The sequence below is a fragment of the Idiotropiscis lumnitzeri genome, chromosome 14 (genome assembly GCF_059441095.1).
Source record: "Idiotropiscis lumnitzeri isolate Australia: NSW breed Sydney's pygmy pipehorse chromosome 14, RoL_Ilum_1.0, whole genome shotgun sequence".
NCBI lineage: Eukaryota > Metazoa > Chordata > Actinopteri > Syngnathiformes > Syngnathidae > Idiotropiscis > Idiotropiscis lumnitzeri.
The window spans coordinates 12016921-12043691 of NC_142404.1; the positions used below are offsets into that span (position 1 = coordinate 12016921).

General features: G+C 39.9%; 2 protein-coding genes across 4 annotated transcripts in view; one reads left to right on the forward strand and one right to left on the reverse strand.

The window, feature by feature from the left end:
- Positions 1-167: 167 nt before the first annotated feature.
- On the reverse strand, positions 168-8039 carry LOC148323503 (CASP8 and FADD-like apoptosis regulator). Its single transcript, XM_088315895.1, has 10 exons — positions 7878-8039; positions 5358-7785; positions 4921-5273; positions 4128-4233; positions 3877-4012; positions 3472-3507; positions 3330-3373; positions 3008-3086; positions 2018-2519; positions 168-1553 (listed from the first exon to the last, which is right to left on the reverse strand). Exons 2-10 carry the CDS (start codon positions 5385-5387, stop codon positions 1427-1429), a joined length of 1413 nt encoding a protein of 470 aa, XP_088172021.1. The 5' UTR covers positions 5388-7785; positions 7878-8039; the 3' UTR covers positions 168-1426.
- Positions 8040-8124: 85 nt separating this feature from the next.
- Positions 8125-26771, forward strand: part of hycc2 (hyccin PI4KA lipid kinase complex subunit 2) — a 30915-nt gene continuing 12268 nt past the window's right edge. The window contains exons 1-6 of one of the 3 annotated variants that reach the window (XM_088315891.1): positions 8125-8305; positions 20395-20471; positions 21585-21661; positions 22342-22443; positions 23597-23776; positions 26637-26717. In XM_088315891.1, coding sequence (XP_088172017.1) covers positions 21605-21661; positions 22342-22443; positions 23597-23776; positions 26637-26717 — 420 coding nt within the window. In that variant the 5' untranslated portion in view covers positions 8125-8305; positions 20395-20471; positions 21585-21604. The remainder of the gene's footprint in view (positions 8306-20394; positions 20472-21584; positions 21662-22341; positions 22444-23596; positions 23777-26636; positions 26718-26771) is intronic. The other 2 variants (XM_088315892.1, XM_088315894.1) reach the window with 2 other exon arrangements.

Here is a 26771-nt window from a genome sequence, read left to right on the forward strand (position 1 = left end):
ATCCTTTTCAAATACTGTTGACTTTCATTATTCATCGTATTTTTTAAATGCCATTTTGTGCATCATCCACGTGTGCCCTGTTGGTAGTCTCGAGTACGCCACACACAATTGGAGTAGTTAAAAACACATTGCAATATCTAAACCGACAGAGTAAAAACTAGTAACAATTTTTTTGGTCAGAGTGAAACTTTATTGGAAGTTCTGACTTTTGTGCATTAAAACTTCTGAAAGTACTCATTTGAATGCAGGGAACTTTGTACTTGCAACTAACTGAAGGCCCAGAGTAAACCCCTCTTCCCAAATGGTTTTAAAATTTCTGTATTGATAGTTTAAACCAGAAACACATACTGCAGTCTATGATGCCCAAAACAATTGTATTATTTCAAACTATCTTTTTATTACCCTTAAATGTATCACTTACTTGCCTGTCAGGTGCTTATGAATTTTGTAGAGTGAACTGAATTTTCATCCATGGAGTGAACAAGAATGCAATAAAAAATATGAAAACAACATATACAGTTCAACTATATCCTCATTCTTAAACTGATTAGTCAGTCAGTCAAAAAATAGATTCATTGATTTGAATGGATTTTCCTTTTCATAGCCTGATATTGAGTCATAAAATCAAATCTTTTTCCCATAAATTTGTGTGATTACGTGTGACAACGCACAACAAATGCTCAGATTTTGAACAAAAAGTTTCAACTATTTGCAGCCATTTGAAAATAAATGATACTCTGTGAAATCCGTAACTGAATTTAAAATTGATCAAAGTGATTTAAATCGAATCAGGCCCTTGCGAATCAAATCAAATTGATTTTGTAACTCTAGATCGATACCAAGCCGTAGTGTGTACTAACTTCAACTCCAGTTCTAATAACCATCATGCTGTTCATAGTCAATACGAGCACATCAAATTACAAATATGCTGAATGTATATAAGGCATTTTATGTTACTTTAAAAAAATAAATGGAAAATATACAATTACAAAACAGCCTCATACATTATAACATTACAAGTAATGTATGAAACTGTTCAAGTTTGATTTTAGCTGCACAATGCATGTGGCAAGAACAGTGGCACACGGAATAAATACAAGATTAATTACGCTAAATGTAATGAAGACATGATATAGGTGTCTGCGATACAAACTAATGTTTGAGTTGTTAGATTGATTGAAGTGCATATGCTGTACAACATACAAAAGAATTAACACAGAAGAGCGAGTTAACATTATCAGGGAAAAAAAAAATTGACGCATTGATACTGTAAGGATTAGAAGCATGTCGACTCGAGACGAGAAAATTGTGCATTGCTTGCCGTATGAACAACATGCCTAATTTCGACAGTGCCCCATTTTTTGGGGTTCAGCGCTTGATCTGCAGCAGTCCAATTAAACAACTGACGACGATGAAAAGAGCGAGTCTACAAGCAAAGATCTTTTCTTAAAGTGGTTTTCAGGTCAATGCGGTATTCGTCACGCGGATGCTTCCTGTTGTGCTCGAAGATCGTTCTGTTCACCTCGTTGTGGAGATCAAGCACATGTCTGTTCCTGTCATAACACATAAAACGGATGTTTAGTGCTACAAATCAAACATAGAAAACAGGAGATGGAATCATCATGTACGCTACTCACGAAAGGTTCGGAGTGTTCAGCTTTTACGCATGACCTAAGATGGTGAACTTGATTTGACCTGGAAACTTTTTAATGCTCATGTCCATTTATTCAAGGTAAAAGAAAAAACATTTTCAAGAGAACAATGTGTAAAAAGCGCTTGCTGTTATTTGCTGATAAACTCCCGTATTCACTTATTTTGCGTCAATACATGGATCAATATTTGTGACTTTTGCCATTCAGCTACTTGTTGGTTTTGCAAAAAGCACTGAATTTGGACATGTGCACTGAAAAGTTTCAATTTTGTAAAATTACATTCACCCGTAAAGGTAATTGTGAATTTTATAAAAATTGCACCCCAAAGCCACAACTTTTTGTGAGTAGCAGGGATATCTCCGTACCTTCCATGGCTCTTGCCTAAGGCGTCGGTCAAAGCCTTGAGGTAAATGGAGCGGTGTTGATCTTGCCGTAGTTGATGTTCTCCGGTTGAGCAGTGACTCCAGAGCACATCCGCATCTGACGGGACACAATCCGGAGTCAACAGTTCACCACCATCCGTCTCCAGGTTCTCATCCCAGTTGTTCTCGCTGGTACAGGGTTGGACTGCAGGTACAGTGTAGCTCTGGATGAAGAACAGTTTTGGCTTGCCAACCAGTACTGAACACGCATCCCCGCTGAAAAGACGGCGGACATCTTTGAGACGAAGCCCTTCACAGTGCGTGTCTGTGGCCAGGAGGTGCGTGTCGGTAGCACGGCTGATGATACAGCAAACGAAGCCGTCGCCTCGGTGTTCCTGACTTCCTCGGAAGACCCTTCTGAGCGTTGAAACGGTCTCGACCAAGCCAAGCCATTTGTGCAGGGTCACGTTGAAGTGGAGCGACTGAAAAGTCCGCTTCAGCATCTCTGAGGAAGAAAAATACGTCACTTGTAGACAAAGCATTCATACCTATGAACAATTTAGAGAAGGGGTTGAGTTGATTTTTCTGAAAGTCACAGCAATAATATAACAATAATAATGTTCATTGAATTGAAGATTTTTTTATTGTTAAAATTGTATATTTTTGCCACACATTAAATCCAATATCATTGTTCTAGTTACCTCTTTAAAAGTGTTTTTAGTTGAGAGGCTGAAATAAGATTCATTTTCCATTCATTTCAATGTGGAAAGATGATTTGGGATTTGAGTGTTTTTTTAGTTACAAGCTTGGTCACTGAATGAATTGAACTTGTATCTCAGGGCACTACTGAACCACTGTGGGAATTGGGGGGGTATCAGAGAGAGAAACAGCACACTCTAGTGGTGTGCTAGGGTGCTGCAGCTAAATTGAATTACACCAAGCCCAAGTTCCACTGTACACAAAGTCTTCCAATATTGTCTAATTATGTCTCACCTCCATCATTACCCACGCAGTCTATGATGAGGCACACTCCTCTGGGGTCACTCGTAAATGTGTACCGATTTACTGGACTCTGGTACACAGATGCAAGCAGAGATATGTTTGAATTTCACTAGGGGTTAAAACAGAGCAACAAAAGGTGGACAAATCTCTTAATTGATCACGATATCACAAAGTTAGAGGACATCTCTTGGGTCACCTGAATATTAATTTGTCACCTTAAAAACACTTTCAGACAATTGCTGACAACTTCGGAGGGAATTGGTTTTCGGGTGTCACAATTCTTTTCTGTTTATTGTATCAGGAAGAATCTTACCTGGCAGGCATGATGTATCCCTTCTTCAGGTACTGGCAAGTTTGCTGAAATCAGATGTGAAATACAGGGGTACACAATGAGGGAAAATTAAAAAAACAAAAACAAAACACAGTTAACTCAATGGGTGATGCACGCCCCTCACCTGGGGGAGTGCTGGAGGACTTCAAAGGAGGGGCAGCTACAGAAAAATAAAGACAAATACCAATTTTTCCAATTGTTGCTTCATTCGACATTTTGCAAGTTTGTCTTTTCTTGACTAGCCCATAATTTTAACATCAATGTGGGGATTTTCCTTAAACTTCCATTTTGATTCCAACAAAGCATCCATACATTGAGGTTATTTTTTTTTCTCTCACTCGATCTTTCTACTATCTATCTATGGATTCAATCAGTGTAATCACAGCTATGCTGTACGTGCCACTTTAAATGGAAATGCAATCTAATATATAAACTGGAATTCGGAACTTGGCATTGCATCATTCAATGACAGCATAATGTTCTCAAGCATTATATGTTAAAGGACTATTGTGAAAACTAAATGACTCACCTGACATCTTGTACACATTCAGTTTTTTGGCCAGGTCAACCCTGCCGATATGCTTTAAACATTCCTCCAAAAGATCCACTCTTTTGGGGGAAATCTTATCAAGGTGCTCTAGTTCTATTATCAGGTCCAGGAAGTTCTGCAAAAGCAACAAATATTCAGAATGAGAAGTGAAAGCGTTGACTTAAATGTTTGACGAGATTACAACAAATGTCCCCGCCAACGCAGGAATGCATTGCGGTACATTCCTTTACCGTGACAGTTTCCATTTTGTCGCGAGGTAACATGTCACCCAGCAGATATTTCAGACTGTTGACGTCCTTGCTGGCCATGTCCTCACTTATATGAGCCATCAGTACTCTGTGGGAGGTAGCAGAGATGATGACTTGAGGAACACGTTTGTCAGATACAATTACACCGCTCGAATAGTAAGTGGGACATGAGAAAATGTTTGTTTTTTATGGCTTGTATAAAGTGTGTATACAGTGCCTGACTTCCTACCACGCCAGCATACTGATTGTTTCAATCAAATCCTGAACTACAGATGTTTTTAAAATGTATTGATAGCCTATGTGACATTAATTAAGGGATGATTGATCCTTAATCAATACTTCAAAGAATAGGAAACATTATTTGATAGCCGTACAGCTACTGCACCTGTGTCAAAGCACCCTCTGACCCTCTATATGAATTCTGTTCTTTATGCTTAGTATTATGAGTATTGTTTGACTCGTTCAACGTTTCCAACTTTAAGAGTTGGGAACTATTTAGCCATAAGAACAAAAATGTTCTAAAAATAGCTCACCAGCAATGAGGAACTGAAGATTTAAAACAGAAGTATGTTAACATGTATGGATATACTTCTTTAAACTTAACATGAGTTTCGTTTTTGTTCATTCATTTTGGGTTACTTTAAGAAACGTTTATAGTGAAATAAATACAACGAGGATACTTTTCTTGCTGTCCAATGGGTCAAAGTTGAAGGGTTAAATCACAGTAGCGCTGGTTTAAACTGATTATATGCATTTTTTAAAGATCCTATCTCACCTGTATCGGGGCAGAACCTCCCTGGATCTCAAAGCTCTTTGCACCTCATCTCCGCTGCGCCCCAAAACTTGCCTAAGGATGTCATACCTTTTCAAATGTAGCATGAGCTCAGCCAAAAATAGACTTCCTGTGTCATAACTCATGACTTTGGACGTTAACGTGTCCTTCATACGGGCTATCGTATTGTCTGTGTCCAAAGTCTCGCACAAGTAGAAAACCTTCAAACGTTCTTTACTCCCGAGAGATTCTGAGATTTGATGAATAGTACGACGCATTTCTGTCTCAGTTAGAGCCATTGATGCAGGAAGTTGGTCGGAACAGCTTTGACGATAAACATCCAGTAGTCTTGGGTACTAAAAAAAAAAAACAAGTTTTAGCGCTGCAAGTCTTAAAATATAGCTGGGAATTTCAAACTGGTCACGTTCAGAGACACTTACTTGGAAACTTGTCGTCTCAGTGTGCGTCATACGAGAGGAATTTCCGGACACAAATAGTGAAACTTTTCAAAGAAAAAAAAAAGTGAATCGTGTGCAACTACTCGCGGCGAACTTCTTTGGCATGTAAACAATTGAGAGAGAGAGAGAGAGAATACGTAAAACAGCGAGAGAGAGAGCGAGAGGGAAAGAAAGAACTCAGGCGGGGCTTCCGGGGCAAGGTTCACAATTTTGAAACAGGATGAAGATGCCAAAATAGTTCTTCAAATGAATGTGCTTTCAAGTTTATCATGCTGTTTATAACATACTCTTCTAAGCTTAATTTATATATCGAGGCAAAATAATCGCCGTTCGCAGCAAAGCATTGGGACATCTATTTTGCATGATTATTTTCCATTTGGTGATCACTAAAATGCGAAGGCCACATGGACTTTTTTTCTCTTTTAAGTCTTTCATGTTAATGTACTGCAATCATCAGTCTATTTCTCTTTTAAGTCTAACTGAATCTGAGTTGGCGACGTAATAAGGAAATACCAAGACGAACGCGGAAATCCACCTCAGGGAAAAAAGCGGAAGTCTACTTATAAAAAAACGCGGAAGTCCACTTCCACCAACCACAATCACTTTAAGGTATTGCCACGCCAACAGCATACAAAACGCGATTTTTTTAAACGGTAGCGTAATTTTCAATAGACCTACTTGAATTAGTATGTTACATATAAGCGCATTTAACGTTTCAAATTGTAGCAAAACGATGGTAGGTCCCGACAAGAAATGGCAAACATCCACCAATTACATTCAAGTATTTTGTGACGTAGGCACAGTCAGATCTTAGCGTTAAAACTCGCGCCGTCTTTTTTGCGCTCGTAAAACAATTTACTGTTTTGTGCCCTGCAAAATTAAACCGAATTATAAACAATTGTAAGGTTTAGGTTTTACACCACGGTTCGTCAACCTTTATGAATCCAGGAGTTACTTCTTGGCTAATGATTACTGTAAAGTGTTGCAAGATTTTACACCCTAATTTGAATTGTAGATTGTAATAAAAGTTGTTCCTCTTTCTCTTGTCAAATGTCACCATGTGAGAAAGAAAAGCAAGCTCATCAAATCAAACATTCTTTATTCCCTAAATACTACATTGTCACTCAGTTGTCAGTGTGCCACAAATAGTTTTATGTGTCATATGGACACTGACATGGACATTGCCATCATGCATCTATTTATCTGTTTGCCGGATGCCACATTGCTGTGTGGATGAGCACACTTTATTTTCTTTTAAAGGCACAAGCAAGTAAATTCCGGACCTGTGACAATATTTAACTGTTACGTAACTGACAGTCACAATGTCAATATGTACTCAGACTGAGAGATGGTGTGTATTAAGGAATACAAACAATGGCTACTTAGCCCCCTGCATCACTTGTCTTGTGTGCAATCAACAACCAATTCTGAACGTTTTTAGTAATGCTATAAATGTTAGAATATCATTTGTGAAAGCTTAACTGTTTTCCGGTGCTTTAACATTTATCTACTCGTGCAGTGATTCCAAACAATTTCAATTAATTGATTTGATTTTTGATGTTATTGATCACAAATATTTATCTATGTAGTGATGGCAGAACAATTCAATGCTCTTCCACTTGATAACAGAAAGTACAATACAGCGTATTCGCCTGTTGCCATTCATACAACAGACTAAGTTATGGCTTCTTGTGTGTATATTAGCTCAGCCCACAAACAGACAGACTCTGTCAATTTGTAAATAAATTAATTACCTCAATAAAGTTTGACAAACACTTCTTTTTTTTCTGGCAATGGTCCCTGGTTGCATCTGACTAACTCTATGCGAATGGTTCTAGTCCATCTGCCCACTTTAAAACCTGTCTTAAAACTTGGGTTTTTTTCTCGTTAAAGTTTAAGAAATTCAAGTTCATCTAATCTTTGAAGTCTTCAAGATATAATAAAAGCATTCGTAATAAGAAGGCGTCTTCTTAAGTGGCACATGGTCGACTGGAAACAGCTTAAATGCTGTGCTTTCTCTAAATACAAAGAGAAAAGCAGCAACCCTAGAATTGAACCTTGTGGACCCCCAAAAGATGGTGGTACTTAGAACTATTAACTTAGAAGTAGTAGTGAACTAGTGCTCTTTGGAAATAGTTGACACTTGCTACACGTTGCTTTTTGTTTCTGTTACTAAGAGTGATTGTAATGTATTTAAAGATGGAAAAGGAACAAAAGAGCATTGCAGATGAAGATGAATGAGGATGTAATATGAGCTTGAAGGTTGGCATCAGCGAGGCAATCAGTGAGTGGAGTGACTGTGTGTGAGTTGTAGCCAACAGCAGTTAGTCTGTTATCACCCGGGTGTTACAATGTATGTATGTATAAGTAAAAGATACGCATGCATTTCATTTTTCTGTGAAGACGCCAGCTGTAAAATAACAAATACAACATTTTAGCATAATTTTTAGCTTTTAACGTCATCAACCTGTAGTTGACATTGTACACATGAAGTCCACTAACCTGTTTTCTGGGTTTGGTCACGTGACGTTCTGCACACACCGTCTTCCCAGCGAGGATGAAGCGCATACTTCTAAGACATTATGCCGAATAGCAATTATATCAAATACATGCTCAAAAATCAGCGGTGGCATCTTCTACTTGTGACGTGCGAAGCTGGGCCGTCCGACGGTCATGAACGCCTCACCCAATCGCCCCCTTTGCTGAGCAAGCGAGCGCCACTTCCGCTCAGCTCGACCAATTGCGACGCGCGCTGCTTGAAGCATCGTCGCATTGCACTCACGCACACGCACGCACTGTAGTCGCTGCTGTCGGTCACATCCTGGGATCCGCGCGAGGGGAGCTGCTCGACCCGGGTGACCGCCCTCGCCAAACACCTCCACGCTTTCCCTTCCCGGGGGGCGCAGCTACCGCAACGAACGTCACTACAGGTGGGTGTCTCATAAGTCGCTGGTTAGGAAATGGGGGTAAAAAAAAGGACACTAGGCGCTGACTTGACGCCTTCCCATCATGGTTGTGCGAGGTTGAAGGGTATCTGAGGCGTTTTTAGTACGCGGCGTTCAAAGTGTTAAAAGCCGGGTGGAACGGAGGGACAAGGCGGACGATGAGTCGCAAGCGGTATCCGGCCTGGTCACGACCGAGGACGGAAGACGTCCGTATGGGCCAAGCTAAAGAGCTGAGCTAAGGTTAGCTAGCCGCGGCGGGACACCCGAGCGATTGGTGGCGGTTTGTGCGGATAGCGACGGGTTGGAAGTATGGACAGAGGAAAAAGACGCACTTTAATCTTTTAACGTGTAATCTAAGTACAGTGTTCATTGTTATGCAAGCCGGCGTTGTTCCGCGTACGTAACGTGCATTTTTTTTGTGCCACGGTGGCACGAGACATTCGCGGGACACTTTATTAGGTACACCTGCACCGTACAGTATATCAAGCAGCTTTTACAAACGTAATAAAAAAAAATCGGTGATGTTCAAGTTAAAAGGGTCCGAATCAAACAGTGTTGTATGTCCTTCTTGTTTGTTTGCACAATTTTATGTGTTAAATCTCATGCAGGTGTACCTAATGTTAGGGTTGTTGTGTAGCTGCAATGTTTGTCGGTTTGAATGATTGAGTCACTGAGAAAAAAATACTGAATTGAACTCGTAATTGCAAGATTCAATTCAAATATTATCTGACATTATAGTCATTTCCTTAAAGTCATGATCTTATGACAATGTTGCAATTTTATCAGTCATATTCGAGGATAAAATGGTAGTATATAACTTGTGAAAAAAACGGGGGTCGTTATTTGTAGTTTTAGCAGGAAAAAAAGTTGTATCATGAATAAGCAGTTTTAATGTTCTGAAGTTAAAGCTCAGAAGTAAGCTAATAATTTACTAAACGCAAGAAAAAAAGTTGCAATTTTATATGAATAAATAGTCATACTTTTACAAATTCAAGAACCAAAGAGTATGACAAAGACGTTCTAAAATTCTGAAGATAAAATGTGTGGAAATGTAATATTGTGAGAAAATGTTGTCATTTTGCTCGGGAAAGTTCTGTCAAAAATCATTTGTAATATTATGAGATTAAAGTTGTAACATGAGAAAAAAAAATGTACAATTACCAAATAGCATCATGATATAAATGAGAAAAAAAGTTTTCATTTTACAAAAATGAAGGTAGATTTTTATGAAAATAACCAAAAGGATATAGGTAGTAAAGTAACAAGAATGAAGATGTGAAACATTTTAAGAAAGTGCAAATAATTTTAAGAAACTAAAAATAATATAGGATGAGGGAAAAAAATCAAGAAAAGTGAAACACTATATGTGGCTGCATATTTCAACAGTATGACTGCATCAACACTACATTATGGAAAAATACATACTATGAGAAAAAGATGCAATTAAATAGGGGAAATGTGTTACTTTTTACAAGAACATAATTGTAATAATAACGAGAAAAAGTTTTAATTTTGCAAGAATAATGTCTTGATTTTACGAAAACAAATTTCGTAATGTACATAGCAGGAAATGAGTCAATGTTGTGAGACTAGTGTAATATTACAATACTTAACTTGTAATATAATAAATGGTGACATTTGAAGAAAATAAAATTGTATTTTTACAATAGTTTTTTGACAAAGTTGTAATTTGTGAGCTATCTGGTCCTATTAAATAGAACGAGGTATGTTAAAATTTCAGACGAATACAATCCAAAAGTTTACAAGAATTAAATTCTGTGAAGTGTAAATATTGTATTGTTGTTAGAAAAACAGTAAAAATCAATTGTTAAAAAAAGTCATAACTTTTCAATAAAATTTTTGATGCAAACAAAGTCAAGTCAAGTCAATTTTATTTGTATAGCCCTTAATCACAGACAGTCTCAAAGGGCTTTACATAGCCACAATCGACATCCCCGATCTTACGGAAGCAAAACTGAAATGAATTAACTAACGTTATGGGGGAAAAAACCGTAATTTTACGAAGAATATGGTGATACTAATATGAGCGCAAATGTGTGCTTACATTTGTAATCATAGCATTTTTTTCCTTCTCAGTTGGCCCAATTCCCCTTCGATCAGGTTGTAAACTTTTTAGGAATTTAATGATCTTTTCACAGAGTTGCCTTATGGTATTAACCGTCTGATTAATGAGTAGTGAAGCTGACCACACCTGCCCTGCTGGGCATGGTCACTTATTAAATGAGCCTCTGCTATTCAGTCACCACATTTCACCCGTGTGGTTATTTTAAAACAGGAAGATGATTGATTACCGCTGGAGGGATTGTTTGGTTCTCCAAAATGTTTAAAGCTAACAACGCACTGAACAATAATGGCTTTTATTAATTCCCCTCATCCTTGCTGAGGCGGGTTTCTCAAATCATAGCATTGCTGGCAAATATGCAAAACCGATGCCATACCATCTGCTGCTCATCCTCAATTATCATCATCATCACCCCCTCCTCCTCCTCCTCCTCCCTTCCTCTTTTCTTTGTGGCTATGTGTTTTGGGACTATCACTAGGACAGCAGGCTATTTTAGAGCAGAAACTCCCAATTACCCATTTAATCTGTCTCTCTGCATCTTCTCCCGTTCAGTGACAAATGGCACCTGTGCTTCGCAGGCCTTTTGAAATCTATTGTGAGGCTGTTTATGGTGAGGTTTCAAAAAAAAAAAAAATCTTTCCGATGTTGCTGGCGTGAGGTCTGATGAAAGCGCTTCGCATTAAACGTACACGTCATATAAAATATGATCACTGCAACTTAGGGGTTCTTGTTGAGAGGAACGTAGTAAAAAGTAAAAGCCCGTTTTACAAAAGACATCCTCCAGAATTGCTGCATCTTGAGTCATCATTTATCCGCCTTTGTCTTTTTTGGAAGTGGGATATTGCTGCAATTGTTTTGCTTTGCCACAGCAACATAACACATCACAGTAAACCTCCTTTAACATTGAGGTTATCGTTCCAAACCCATCTGCAATTGGTGAAAATTCACTATATCAAGAGACTAGGGCCCGTCCGACAAGGATTTTCTTTTTAGGCCAATGATGAGTTCTGTATTTGAAAGAATAAAATTTTGCTATCCAATTAATTTTCCAATTAATAAAGCAAATATACAAGGAATACATTTTCCCCCTCTTAGTGCTTAAAAAAATAAAGATTCTAAAGAAATTATCTTTATTACATTACAATCCGCTTTTTTTAATTTTATTTTTTAATTTTTTTAATTTATTTTTTTGTTGGGTGGGTGGTGTGTTTGAATGTTTTTATCTTTTTCTAATGTCATATGTTAATGCAGGGGTGTTCAAACGTTTTGATTGGTGGGCCACAATAGGTTCTAAAATCTGACAGAGGGGCCGGACCAGGAGCAGATGGATGGAGTGTTTTGGTAACCTCACCTCATGGGAGTAAAAAAATACATTTAATTTTAAATGAAAATGAACAAAAGCATTACAACAAAATATCTGTGTTTAACACACCAGAGTATGTAGAAAATAAAACATGAACAAGCTTTATTCATCTAATTTTATTCAAGTTTGGTGGGCCGGATTAAAACATTTAACGGGTCGCATGTGGCCCCCGGGCGGTAGTTTGCCCACGCCTGTGTTAATGTGTTTAAAAAAAAAATCGTCTTACTTCAAAATGGCTCATATTGGCTGATTAATCAGTCAGGCACATAAAGAGACCACATATGTAATTTTTTTTACGGATAGCTGTACCCTTCCCACACACTTCAAAATCATTTAAACATATTAAAAGACACAAATTACATATATTGTAAACATATTTTACTACAAGCTCTGGTGAGTCTACTGCGATGTAGCAATGCCGCCGTAGCAGAACCGCAATATTGTGGGGGAACGCTGTCATAGTGGTCTGAAATTCTGCACTCGTTGGACTGCAACGATTGTATGAAAGCAACAGGGCGGGAGACACCAGAGTAATGTTCAACGCCGCGCCCTTGTCTCGCCTTTATGGCATTCCTTTGCACATTGGCGTCATCCCGCTTCTGTTATGGCTCTCACACCACCTCCCAATGTTCAAAGTTGCCTGGTCAACTTAGTCCCCCTCGTTCCATGTTTGCAGTTGTGCCATAGCTGTTTCTTATAGCTAACAGTGTGTTGAACTAGTCGAGACAGAAGTCACCAACAGTGTAGTGGACCCGCAGTTTGGGGTCAGTTCTCGTACGTATGTGGAAATCTGAGCGTGACTGGTCTTTTTACCCAAAGTCATCTGGTATTGCTACATTCCAGCTTCGGACAACCCTAAACCAGATGAGCATTTTGGAAAAATGAATGGCCAGATACTTGAAACTGCATTAATGGCATACAGCAGTGCAAATGCGTAACACAGGTGTGTTTGAAGCGCGACTGATTTAATGGAAACAATGTCCGTATAGCTCCAGAGTGGGTTGGCTCCCTCCCTTCTCGGCGACGCGCTCACCCAAAGGATCAAAGCTGTAATTAGCCCGGACATGGATTAGCAGCAGGGACTGTTTTCCACCGCGCTCGCTCGCCCCCATGAACGCAGAGGAGAACACAGGCTTCAAGCCCACTGAGGTTCCCCTTTTTCGCCATTGGAGGAAAGTCAAATGTTTGTTTTTTTTTTTTTTTTGCTCTTCCTGAGAGCGTTCAGATAAGAGAACCCAAGACTTCACATGCACTTTACCTGCAAAGCACATATTTCTTTGAACGTGTCACAATTTGCATTAGTCCCACCGCCCCCCGCCTCTTGGTGTGTACTTGGTGTGCTTAAAAGCCATAATGGAATCATTTTCGGCGGGTTGCGTGCACAGACTTGACAGTCGGCTGGATGTGACTCACTGCTTTGCCTTGTATCATAACTATCTGTGTGTTGGCTGCCACTGCAATCTGCACGACACCGGCAGCTATTCTTTGAATATCTTTCTGTCGGGAGGCCCAGCACTGAACCAGAAAATGCTCGAGATTAAACAACAAAGTACATGATGGATCGATACCTGTGAATACATCAACGAGAGCGTTCAGACGGCACATAAAGCAAACACTTTGTGACTGTCTCGTCCCAAAGTCCTTGGTACAAGGACTGTTTGGTTGGGGGAATAAAGTACTTTTCAAGTGAATTATTAATACTACAATGGAAAGCGAATACATTCTTACTACGTCAAGATTGTTCCAATGTGAAAAACAAATTGTTTGGTAAAGCAGCGGTCCCCAACCTTTTTTTTCCGCCGTGGACTGGTTCATTCAACGTCCATAACTTTTGCAGACAGCAAACTGGGGGAGGGGCTAAAAAAAATGATTTATTTTGTCTGTGCAGCCCACCGCGGCCAGGTACAACGTGGCCTGTGGACCGGTACTAGGCCGCGGCCCAGTGTTTGGGGACCAATGTGTTAAAGGTGTGTTAAATCAATTTTTACAAAATCTTATTTAAATGAAGCTACCTCGCTTTGCCTTTCATGCTGTATTGGCACCAGCCATGCAAAAATAATACTTGGGTGAAGTGCACACCCACCGCCGAGTCCTAGGGCTCAACAAGACTGAACAAAAATATTTTATCACACCAGCCTGAAGGAAGTTTTATTTTGAAAATCAAGTCCATTCGCCTGTGCCTTTTTGAAAATGCTCAACTTGGTCATGTGACACAAGGACAAAGTAAACCCTCAATTTAGCAAAGTTGAGTAAAATAACAATCTCAAGTCAAGCAAACAGGCTAAATAATGAGGCTAAAAAAGAACCTACAACTTCCAAGAAAAATAAAGCCGCATTTTAGAGACGAGATGAGCAACCCTACTTAAAGTACAGATTTATTTCCAGTTGACTCGCACGCACCAAATGAGGCAATGAAGCCATCAAAATTGCTCCGGCGCATTGAGCCCAAGCATTAAAAAGACATCCCGAAGAAATTTTTGGAAAAAAAATAGATTAAAAATATTCCTAGGTGGGAGCGGCCACAAGTTTTGTCTAAATGTGACGGGGTGGTCGGTGTTAGCTAACTTCATCGGGCATCATCCTTTCCACTCCACACACGCTCGTCGGTTCTCTGTGCCGGTCACGACTCCCCTGTCAGTGCAAAGTTGAACAGTCGCCAAAGCCCGGGTGATCCATGGAGCCTTTGAATTAGCGCCAGCTATTTGATGTTGAGATGGGATTGGAAATACATGGACGGAAAGCGTAGGAGAGAACACTGCGGAGCGCGCCGCCTGTTATCAAACGTGCGCTGTGACGCGACAGGGCATTAAAAGGATAATAACATCGGGAGTGGTCTCACTAATGCTTATTAGTTTGGCTACAGTTAGTTGCTGTGGGCATTTTGTCATTGTTAGGCTAGTATTTTCACCAGCCGCATTGCACTTTATGGAGCCAAAATGTAAATCTCATCATCGTGGTTTTAATGCAGAAGCCGAGCTCTCAGGACCAGCGCGGAGTATTAATGCCCCTACTCCTTTTGTGCTCTCCTCCCTCTCAGCTATTCCTTCTGTGGTTTAAAGCCTTTGGTCTGCCTTGTGGTTGGCAAGCTCAAGGTCATCCTTTTGTTGAGGCTTGCTTACCAGCCGTTGTATCGGCAAAGACGACGACCCCCCCCCCCACACACACACACACTCACCACATTTCAATCTGATATCCCTTTCAGTCAATGCTCAACTGCCCTGTCCTCGACGTGTTGATTATTTATGAGGATCCATTCTAATGCTAAATGGTGGCTAAACGCTGGGCTTAGATTTGCTATGATTTATTTAGTGGAGGAAATGGAGCGTTAATTGCATTTTTACAATACCCATCAGTCCGCCGTCCATGTTTCCATCAAGCAGGTCAGCACACTTCTCTTCAGGTCGCCATTGCGTGGTTGAGAACGGAACATCTGGATATGACTCACCAGGTGTTGTATATGAACCTTGAGCTGTCATTTATCGTTCCATTCATTTTCTATAGAGCTGTTCTCTTTAGGGATGCGGTTAATTGGAGTTGATTCTGCGGATGTGGCTGGCGTACATCATCAGCTGATGGCCACAAAATCCCAGGGCACATTCAGCTAACAGCCATTTGGCACACATTCACACCGACTGTATGGACGTTATACTCTCAGTGAACTCAACAATCATATTTTTGGAATTTACAGCAATTTTTGGCTGTTAAGATATTTCAGTAAAAAGAGGAAAAAAAAAAGACTTTAAAAGATTTTATCCCCCCCAAAAGAGTTGCTGCGGCTTCTATACAAGTGCGCCTTATAGTCCGGAAATGTGGTAGTTTGTGTCACGTCTGTATTGCAGTCATAAGCATTTCATGAGGTTTCCTTGATCAAGTCTGACCTGTTCTTTGGAAATAATCACCTTTTGACAAAATCCATCTCTTAAATTTGGGTCGCACTAAGCAGTGTACAAACCAACTTGGCCAACAAATCCTGCCCATCTGATTCGTTATATTGAAAATTGCAGACTTTTCAAGGCCCCAGTTGTGCACTCCAGCCATGCTGCAACAGCTTCTTCTGAGGGATCTCACTGTCCCGCTTTGCTCCAATGCAAGTGGACTGTAACCTGTGTCAACAACGCCGCTGCTGCTTTCAGGCAGGTTGTGTACTCCATTTTGCCTCAGTTGCTGCTCGACGTAATTACAGTAATCAAAATTAGCACAATGAAAAAAAATAATCCTTTTCCAAGACTTTTATCCAGTTCGTTATGAAAAACGAACATGTACTTACTCACCGCAGCGTTTCATTAAAAATCCCATTTTTGCCTTGCACGCCAATCAAAACAATATCCCTTCTCTCACTCAGATGTAATATAATTATGCCAAGATGAGTGTCCACTGGGCGTATGCACGCTTTGAGTTTGCATTCAACTCATCTGTGTGAGCCTCAGAATTCGGCAGAATGCTGCTGGTGTTCACCTGCGCTCTCCCCGCGTGTTTGTTGTGGCTCGCCCTGTCTAATTGGTGGAACATTGTGTGTGCCAGCGAGAGATGGTGTGTTGCAACATGGGCCCATCCCAGCACGTCTGGCCCTGCAGCTGCAGTTGCTAATTTTAGCTCTGGATGTGTGTACGCTTCAGCTCCCCTCGCCTGGCCTATGAGCTCTGAGAGAAGGATGATGCTGAGAGTGGAGACAATTCTTCCCCCCCGTCCTTATCGCATATCACCATCGCAGTCTGTTTTTTTTTTAGCCATTCACTCAATCTTGCTGAACCAGCTCAGGATGTATTTGGCCTGTCCAAATAAATGTCATTTTTTGTGTCCTGGAGGAGAATCATTGATTTTGCCCGGCAACATATTGACTGTGCTTTCGTGTTTGACGATGACCTTTGCGCACCCAAACCTCATTGGCATGTCGTTTCGACTCCGTACCTGTCTTCCTTTCTCAGTGCACGTCTCGTTCAAAATAAAGATGAATCATTCCCCACTGCTGAATTAGCTATTAATGAAACTTTTTTTTCCTATTCCCAAGGTGGCAGCCCGCCGCCGCCGAGTGGCTGGTTCTTTAACGATAAAGAGAGGCCGACGGGGTGCGGATTACAGCCGTCAATTTCACCGTGGTTGCGTATTAGGAGTTAATCCTCCTTCCTCTGGAAAGTGTTTGGATGAACTGTTTGTGTGTGGGTGTTCCTCGAAGACCTCCTGCAAATACGCACACACTAAGAAAGGATGAGTGTTTCCCGGTTTCCTCTGAGTTGTACTTGTACTTAGTTGTTTGCTATAAGCGTCCCTTGATGTGATGACCTCATTTGGTTGGATATCCGTATGAAGAAAAAAAGGGCAGACTGAAGTGGCACAAACCAGCACAGAACTTGCTCATGCTCAATAATTCATGCTTGAGTGAGCTAAGATGACTTTGTGGAGAAAAAAAAAAAAGGCAATGTCGGACTTCTGAAACTTGACACCACTCATTTGGGTTTTCGAACATAGTTTTAAGAGTGAGCTTATTATACGTTTATTACAGTACATACCTTATTTATAGTTATGGTGGCGGTATTTTATTTTATCAATGGCACTGAGTACCAGCCATTTTTTTAATTGTGGGTCAGCATTATTTATTGTGGATTTCTTTTAAGTAATTACAAGTATGATATTGTATACTACTTGTGGTTAGCGTATTTTCTGTACAGTTCTGAGAGGTTCAGAGTTTACTTCTCAGCTCAGGCCATCCTGTCTGGAGTTTGCAGATGTCTCCTCTGCCAACAGTCTGATAACGGCATCTACTGTAGCGCGTCATTTATATCTCATTGTAAAAGTAATTACAGCCATCATCAAATATTGAAGAAAAAAGGGATCTGTTTCAGGTTTGGTATTTATTTATGGAAAGGGATGACTTGTATTTTTGTGGCACAGCTTCTATTAAAGTGGGTGGTGCTATTTGAAGAGAGATGGTACTATCAAGAAGTCTATGGAATAGGTGTGTAAGAAGTATACAGATCACACACATCAAGATCTTGTCCCATCTTGCCGATATTTTAAAACAAGTGGAAAATTAAAAGCAAATTGTGCTAAAAAGACACTCAAAGGCGAGTGGTTTTGCTGTGGAGACAATTTCTGGTAAAGGCTATCCTTGTAAATATTTAAAGTCGTCTGTTCTGTCTTTACTGCAGCAGTGGTTGACAATGTCTCTTTGTCTTGCTTTATTCGGAGTTTGAACACCGTCGTGGAATGATTCACCAAGCGTTAGAGACACGTCACTGTATAATGAGTAAAGAGTATTGTGCGATTCTGGAGGAAGATTTATCAGTGCCCTCTAGTATGCCATGAGGAAATTAATTTATTTTGGGTTCCACTCAAATTTGTATTTCGCCTATTTGTTTATTTTCACTCAGTTTGACTTTTTTTCACGTATCTTTCTCATTTTTAAATTGCATCCTGCATTTCCACTGCATGGTACTTACTTGGCTTGACTCTGCTCTAGTTGCCCGTTGATGCTTTTTCATTGGCAAAAGAAGATGCTAACAGGTATTTATTTCTCCAACCTGTTCAGCCAGGGTTCTAAGCGGGCTCAACCGAAACCATATGGTGAGGTGAACCGCTGTTTTTTCAGTGGTCAAGCAACTATTACCTAAACCATGGGTGGGCAAACTTTTTGATTGGTGGGCCACAATGGGTTCTAAAATTTTATAAAAGGGCCGGACCAGGAGCAAGTGGATGGAGTGTTTAGGTAACCTCACCTCATCGGAGGAAAAAAAAACATTTAATTTGAAATGAACGTGAACGAAAGCATTCCAACAATATATATGTCTTTGAAAAAACACAGTATTTAAAAAAATCAAACATTAACAAGGTTTAGTCATTTAATTTTTTTCAAGTTCGGCGGGCCGGATTAAAACGTTTAATGGGCCGCATGTGGCCCCCGGGCCGTAGTTTGCCCACGCCTGACTTAAGCGATAGAAGGCCAAAATGAAAGCACATGACACAGTCACCACTTTGCTCCATTTTCTTGCCGCCCTCAAGACTCCATTGAATGAAATTGGTCTCCTTACTTTTGCTAGCAAGAACATGTTGGAAATGGATCACTTGAAATGTATAGATAAATCTTAAGTTGGCAATAAATGGACTGAACTGAATTGGGCACTTAGACCTGCAGTCCAAGTGTTTTAGCGACACATTTAACGTGTGTTTACGACTGTGAGATAAGACTGTGATTATAGTGGATTCTAATTCCATAAATATTCAAGACAATTGTTGTTTTAGATGGAAAGCCTTGCCCTAGCCAGACTACAAATCATTGAATCAACAAAGGAATAATAAATTTTATGTTCAAAGTCCATTAGTAGGCTTTGTTCCAACGGTGGTGCTATTTAGCAGTGTTTTTTTTGTGCTATTGTAATCTGGGTTTGAAGTACAGTAAACAGGATGGGTTGGTGCTTTGCTAGTCCTTTGCAAACACGGCTGTAGACAATGAGCCAATCTTGTATATTCAAGGAGCGGCTCTCGTAGGGAACTTTGCTTTTTGTCTCGGTATTGTATTTTAACCGTGACAGCTAATTGGCGAGCTAAACACGGTATTGCGCTATTGGCTTCTCAGGGCGGATGAAACATACAATTTTACATTGGGTGCTGTTGTGAACACAACAGAAAACCAAATGTTCTCGCCCCAGTGAGAACATTTGACTAATTTATTTACACAGCAGATTTGAATGCGCTTGAGTCACTCTTGGATTGCATTTAAAGTGAACACAGCTACAACTTGAGGCTACTCCCCAATTTTTTTGAATTTTTTTTTTTATGTTGTTTAACCATCTTAACTCATTCACGACCAGCCCAGTAAAAAAAAAAGGATTTTGACGTATTTATCCGTCTATGGTATTGAATGAGTTAATAAGTGAAAAAATTGTAGGCAATGCCAATTGTGTACTATTTATTTGAAATACGGTGTTTTCATCATCCTCTGTCACGCAAGCTATTTGTGGCCACTCACATGACCAGAGGCGCTTCATGCTCTATGCTAATGCCAGCTTTTAATTCTGATTAAGCTGTTTTAATGTTTAAGCGTCATTACTGACTTTAGTTAGCATGTTTAAATCAAAACCAAACGGGTGGTTAGGGCTGACAGGAATATCAAGCTTTTATTAGATGGGATGTGACTCACGCCGCTACAAGACAGACGTGATTGGTGCTCTGCGTTTTCGTTGAGTCCTACTTTTGAATTGTGTTTCTACATAAGAGGCCTTCAGATGAACACAAGGCTGCCTCCAAAATGCTTAATCAGCTCAGAAATGTGTGTATCTCGTGGATAAGCGGCGTATTCCCTTCGCTTGCGGAGTCCTGATTTGCTCGAAATCTTAGTAAGCGGTTTCTCCTGTCCTGCGTCATCCCTCAAAATAGGAACGTTTCAATCCAAATGCTTCACTAAATGGTTTTGAACCGAAACTATTAAACAATTTTAGGTTTTCACTTCTCCCTTGTTAGTGTTAGAATCTGAACGCAAGCTGCCTTAGACATGTGCCAACTTCCGATGCACTCGTGTTAAGGAAACAATGGCTTTTTCTTCTGCTGTCCCCGCCATCTTTGTGTAACCAAGTTTTTCAATTTTGAAACACGAGATTCCCGGTATTTGTGTTAATTGTTCTGCTCTTGTCTCAGGTGACCCTCAAAGATGTGTGACACAGTCGAAAACCATTCGGCTCTCCCTGCGGAGATCTGAGTTGTCGCTCACCGAGGTAAGAAAAACGAAGGCCTACAGTATGCGACAAACTAGTCTTATAAACAGCCTCTCAGATGAACTAGAATGGAATCTTGAGACGGGTACTCACATACTGATTTTTTTCTTTTCTTTTTTTTTTTTTTTAACATCTTGAGTGCATTCGAGTTTTCGGAGCGGCCAAACTCACTGATTGCACGCGTAAGGATTTGCGATCAGGAATATTGGACTGGATTACATTTACTGTTTTCTGAATAGATCAGATGAGGAGGAAAAGTCCCTTTTAACGCAACTCACACCACAGAATAATCACTCCGACACATCCGATAATCGAGGTGTCTGTGAACGGATGGTTGGGTAAATACTCAGATTCGCCCAGATTTTTGGTATGTGTCTACTCCACGACGTCAGCGGCATCTCTGATGTTGTAAACAAGTTCCCTGCACAGCATTAAATATGATCTTACATTATGTGGTGGCAGCATTTTTATTTAGAAAAGTAATAGCCGCTATTTCGCTCGCGTCAAATTGTGTGTCCTTTTGTGTGTGTGTCTATTGTTTTATGTCCCTGGGTGCAAATGCTTCTTAAGATAAATCATCCTCTGTCCATCCTGCCTATGTTGTCGTTTCTCTGCATTTTGTTGAATATTCCTTTAATTTTATTTTAAACTCCAATGTAACTTGATGTTGTAATAGTATTTAACAATCCAGTATACATTACAAATAACCTTAATTTGCATTTTATTCTAATGAACATCGCCCTGATAAGTGCTACATGAGCAAAACAGAACATATATGGTTTTTTATTTATGCATTTTGAAGATTTGATCCGAAAGCTGGCCACCTCGGGACAGCCCATATGGATGCTGTGGTGATGGTTGTTTTTCGTTGATTCACGTTGACAGGTGAGGTCAGCATAGTAGCGCATTATGCAACCGTGTGGCCAGCGCCATGCACTGAGTCACTATCTCCTCTTTTATTTTATTAGGAGATGCCACAAAAAATTAAATATTTCATCCTGGGTCAAACGGTTTCCATCATAGAGCCTTTACAGACTTTTTATGTAACATTTTAAAATGCGTGTTTCTAATGTCATTCCAACAAAGTCAACTGTGTTCCTCTCTTTTTACCAGGCAGCTGAGGGGTGTCTCTGATGAAGATGCTGGGTTCAGAGCGCGGAGTTGTTGAAGAATGGCTCTCAGAATTCAAGGTAATGCCACTTTTTTTTTTTTTTTTGATGATTTAATTTTGACTCTTTATTAATTGATAGATTACTTTTGGAAATTTGTTTTCAGTGTTGGTGTAAGATAGGGTGATATTGTTTCAGTGCCCTTACATGGTCGTGTTTCTTGAGTTGATACATTCATGTACAGTTTAAAACTAAGCATGTGCAATAAAGAACGAAAAAAAAGAGCGAGCCATTGTGACCACAGTTAAAACGAAAAAAAAAAAAAGAAATGCTCAGTAGAAGGTATGCCTCATTGTGTGAATGTTGAAGAGCAACACGCTGTGTTTGATCATGCAAAAGGCTGCTCTGCCTCTTCTAAGTGGATTTCAAGAATTCCTTTTCTAGAGTGGATCCATATTCCTCACCCTGTCACAGATTTTTTTTTTCCACGTTTCCCAGAATGTTTTTGACATTGCCTTCATTCGGCCGTGCCTCAGTAGGAGAAAAGAATTTAAAGTGTTTAACTGATTTGAATTTCAGGGACCGGAACGGCTTGTTGGTTAAGCCAGGATTCTTTACTGACTAAATGCGGCTTAAAATGTATGTGAATGATGAAATGCTGCAGTCTTATGTGTCAGCACCAGCGAGATTTTTTTTTTTAAGAAATGACCAATGTGTCATCACTCAGCCAAACTAAAACTGTATTCTCTACTTGTATCCAGTCCTTACCAGAAACCCACCTCTCAAGTTATGCTGGCAGCCTTCATTTGAAGAATTCCTTGGTACCAGCGCTGTACAGGGTCATCCAGGATCCCGGCAATGAGGTGACATAGAATAGGCAACACAGGCCAAATTTCATAATGGAAATAGGACAAAAGTGAAGTAAAAACGAGTTTACCTCCAATATTCCAATTGGAACTAATAGAAACAGATTTTTTTTCCAGGTTTAGCTACTATATAGGCCGTGCAATGTTTTCAGTGCCATTCTAACATGCTTAGCTGGAATGCAAGCGTAAAAAGAAGTTCATTTTTTTTTCCTGCCCAATGTTCTGATGAATATGGACAGGAAAATTAATTTGACTACTACATTACTAATACTACCATTTACTTTCAGTTTAATGTTGATTTATGTGTCTTGAGCAATCTTATGCTGAGCACCCAGGACATCTATCGCAATAAATAAATTCCAAGTCTATGGTCGTCACTGAGTTGATGTATTATTAGAAATGTTTTTTTTTTCTGCAACTTAAGTGAATATTTAGTACACGTCGGAGGCGTTCAGCTAATTAAATAATTATTTAAAAAAAAAAAAAAGAAAAACAAAAGTTTATATCCAGTGCCTACATTTGCTTTTGTGGCTTGAAGGCAATCTTTGATGAAAGGCCAGAGACACTCAGTGATATGGAACTCTAATTTTACACACAGTGATTCAGTGGGAGAATCCAATTATCTTGGCAGCCTTTTTTTCTCTCGCTGCTCCTTCATGGTCAAATTTGATATCAACCAACCGCAGACTTAAATTAATTCCGAATGTCAACTCTGCCTGTGCAATCTCATTAGTGATAAAATAGAGAGCGAGCGTGCCCGTATGTAAGAAATGGATAGGTGTCGATGACCTGTTGGGCCAAATTTATTCCGTGCGTGTACATAAGAGTGCTCTTTAGACTCTTGAGTTAATCACCACTAAAAGGTCCGAACAGGAGCACAACAGCTGCCTCTTTTAAGAGCATCTTCCCGGATTTTCATTATGGTGATTTACTCCTTTTCTCCGTCACACCTCCCATTATTGACTAGACTTTGCCCCCAAGCCTCGCTCGGTTATGTGAATAGGATGCGCACCCGTGTTAGAAAGCTATGATGTTGGAACTGGGGAAAAAAAAGAGCGACTCGTGTGCGATCGACCTCATCAGATCAGCGCCTTAGCCGTAGGCACAGAATCGTATGTTCTTACGCATGTCCCCTTTTTGATCCATCCAGCTGTTGGAGCCCGTGTGCCACCAGCTGTTCGAGCTGTACCGCAGCTCCGAGGACCGCTTGCGGCGGTTCACAATGCAGTTTCTACCCGAGCTGGTGTGGGTGTATCTTCGAGTCACGGCCAGCGGAGATCGTCAGAGCAATGGCTGCATCGAGGCTCTCCTCTTGGGCATCTACAACCTGGTGGGTGTCATTTTTGCGTGCGGAATGTGGTCCTGCACGCACTGCTGTCCTTTGATTTGATCAACCGACAATGTACATGTCTGTTACGGTAGGAAATTGGAAAATGAAGAAAAAAGTCCTTCTGAAAAAGAAATTACAATTATACTGGGAGAGGATTTCACACCATTTTGTTTATGGTTAATGTCACCAGACAGCACCGTACAAAGTCAAATTCCATTTTTTATTTTTATTTTGCTGAATTGTTTTGCAGAATAGTAGCTTCGTAGCAGTTTCTCAACCTTCATTGAACTGGGGCTGATAGTTTGAGGAAAATCTTCAGGACCCACCATAAAATAAAAAATATAAAAAGTATACATTTGATGATCTTAATTTATTCACAAATGTTTGCACTCAGTTTAAAATCAAGACATTTTAAATTCCACACAGAGATGTATAATTTGTCGTTTGAGGGCAAAAGGTGGATACTTGTGTTAATTGTGCCTTTTACCATCTAGTGGAATTAATTATTCTGCCTGTCACATGTCACTGGCATTAACAAACATACATTTGGACTAAATAATTACAGTCCTTGTGACTGTTTAAGTCAGGTGTGGGAAAACTATGGCCCGGGGGCCACATGCGGCTCGTGAAACGTTTTAATCCGGCCCACCGAATTTGAAAAAAATTAAATGAATAAACCTTGTTAATGTTTTATTTTCTAAATACTGTGGGGTGTCAAAGTAATTTTCTGATCATCATTTATTGTACTTTTTTTTTTTACATTGGAAGACTCTTCAAATTGTAAAGTAAGTGCTCTGATCATTGGAAACAGAGCTGTTTGCTCCCCAGCATAGCTGTTCTGCTATCACATGATCTGGGGTGGCTGCATTTGGGTCAGGCGAATCATGACGCCTAGTCTCGACCCCAACTTGACTCGCATTATTGATGAGGGATCATCAATTTACGTTTTCACGTTTGAGGCTAAATGTGAAATGTTTCTCCACAACATTTTGTTGTCATCTTAATTAGATAGAAGCTGAATGAATAGTGAATTCCTTGCGACATCCTATCAAATCATTAAATTCTCTGTCAGATACGCCATTTCCACAAAGTGAAAGACAACCCACAGGGAAAACTCCATCTAATGTGCCGCGGTTAGATTGAATCACCAGGAATGCTCATCTTAAAAATGTGTGAAGAGAGCGGGAGCGAGTCAATAGATAGCACTCCATTTCAGCCGATGCTCCTCGAAGTATATTCATGCATAATGTATTCCTCTTATTCTACACACGCATACCACCGTCTTCATGCCTGGGCTCTGATAAACAGCTTGGTTCTGAGCACAAACCAGTAAGGCGAGACCTTCACTAAGTGGTGTAACTTTGATCTGTGAACCATACGGATGAAGCCCAGCGTTTCGGACCTGGCACGGTGGGCAACATGATTAGTCCGCATTCACTATAAAAGCAGTAGAGGAAGTTGAAAACATTCGTGGATCACATAAGTATGGGAGTATTTTGGCAATTTGGAGTGAAACGAGTCCTCAAATTAAATGATACAGAATTTCTTTTCCTTCACGCCGCATCAGCAAAAGCTGACTTCAAAATGAAAGGTACAATTAATACATCGAGTCATTAATGCTAATGCCAATGGCCTTATTTGACTTTTACTTTGAAGTTGGCGTAACGGCCAATCTGACTTTTGTTGTCGACGTTTCGACTTGCCATATCGCAGTTTTAATTGACATTACGTCGTTGATGCCCAGGGTGTCCATTGTTGTATTTATTTATTTATTTTCAATATTGCGGCCCTAGATTACTTTGTAATGCGCTCTCCATGTTTAAATTAAGGGAGTGTGCCTTAAATTGCATTTTGAGGCCTTTTTCATTCTGAAAAAAAAAAGGAAAATACAAATTGTCTTCATTTATTCTATAATTTTTTTTAATTCTATTCTGATCTGAAAAAAACGATCCCATCTGTGATCCGATACGACCCGTGATTTATTTGATCCATTGCACAACGATTGTCAAGAGGACATCACACTACTAAAATATAGATCATGACTCATCTGAGCAATCGTGGCTGTTTCTCCGATTTACTGCAATCCTAATATCCTTTCAAAATGTGTCCTTATTATCAAATTGATTTTGATGTTTTTCTACTCGCTCCAGAATCTTGTCCTCTCTTTTTGCTGAAAAAACTCAAACGGATCAATATTGCCTCGTAGCTAAAATGAGTTGTACTTATCTTGCTTTGCACTTTCAATAGGCTTCACCTCCCCCGAATTCCTCTTCACCCTTTGAACAGCACAAATCTGATGACGCAATTATAACGATGTTCTTATCGGTCTTCACATGCTGAGAGACTTGAAAAACAAGTGCTTTGATAACTAGTCTCAGTGACAGCGCTTATAATCCTCTTTAGCGGGTTTACAAGCTAAGGATGAATAATGTCTACACTTGATGGGAAAATTAAAAACGTGCAGCTCTACAATTGCGTTGGTGTGGTGTTTTTAGGTGTGACAGTACAAATGAGGTTAATTTGATTTTTCTCAAGTCTTTACTCTTGGTCAGTCCTCGCACAGGTATCTTATTTTTTTTATTTATTTTATTATTCTTTTTTTTACAAATTATTGACAAATGTGTTGAGAATGTCTTCCTCTCTTTGTCGATGCAACTCAAACGAATTATCGTCATTATGCCAGTCTGATGATTCATTGACTGCCTAGCACGAAACTTCACTTGAGCCCTGCAGCAGTGTGTTGTGCTGATTAAGTGGTGAAGACTTACTCCTGTGACTAAGCATTAGGAACCTGATTGGTCAAAGAAATGCTCCGTGGCTGTCTTGTCATGGCTTCTCTGTATTCTTTTCTGTTTACCAGGAGATTGTGGACAAAGATGGCAACAGCAAGCTCCTTTCCTTCACCATCCCGTCGTTATCCAAACCGTCGATTTATCATGAGGTGAGAACCCCTGCCCAGTTTTTTTTGTTCCTCTTCTTCTTTAAAGAAATAAGA

Bases quoted from the DNA above. Each gene is read 5' to 3' on its own strand.
- LOC148323503 (XM_088315895.1), bottom strand. From the start codon at position 5,387: ATGACGCACACTGAGACGACAAGTTTCCAA. The intron at 3,508-3,876 runs GTGAGTCATTTA...ATTTTTCTGTAG, and splicing joins GAATGTGTACAAGATGTCAG to CTGCCCCTCCTTTGAAGTCC. The intron at 2,520-3,007 runs GTGAGACATAAT...TTTCTTCCTCAG, and splicing joins CTGCGTGGGTAATGATGGAG to AGATGCTGAAGCGGACTTTT.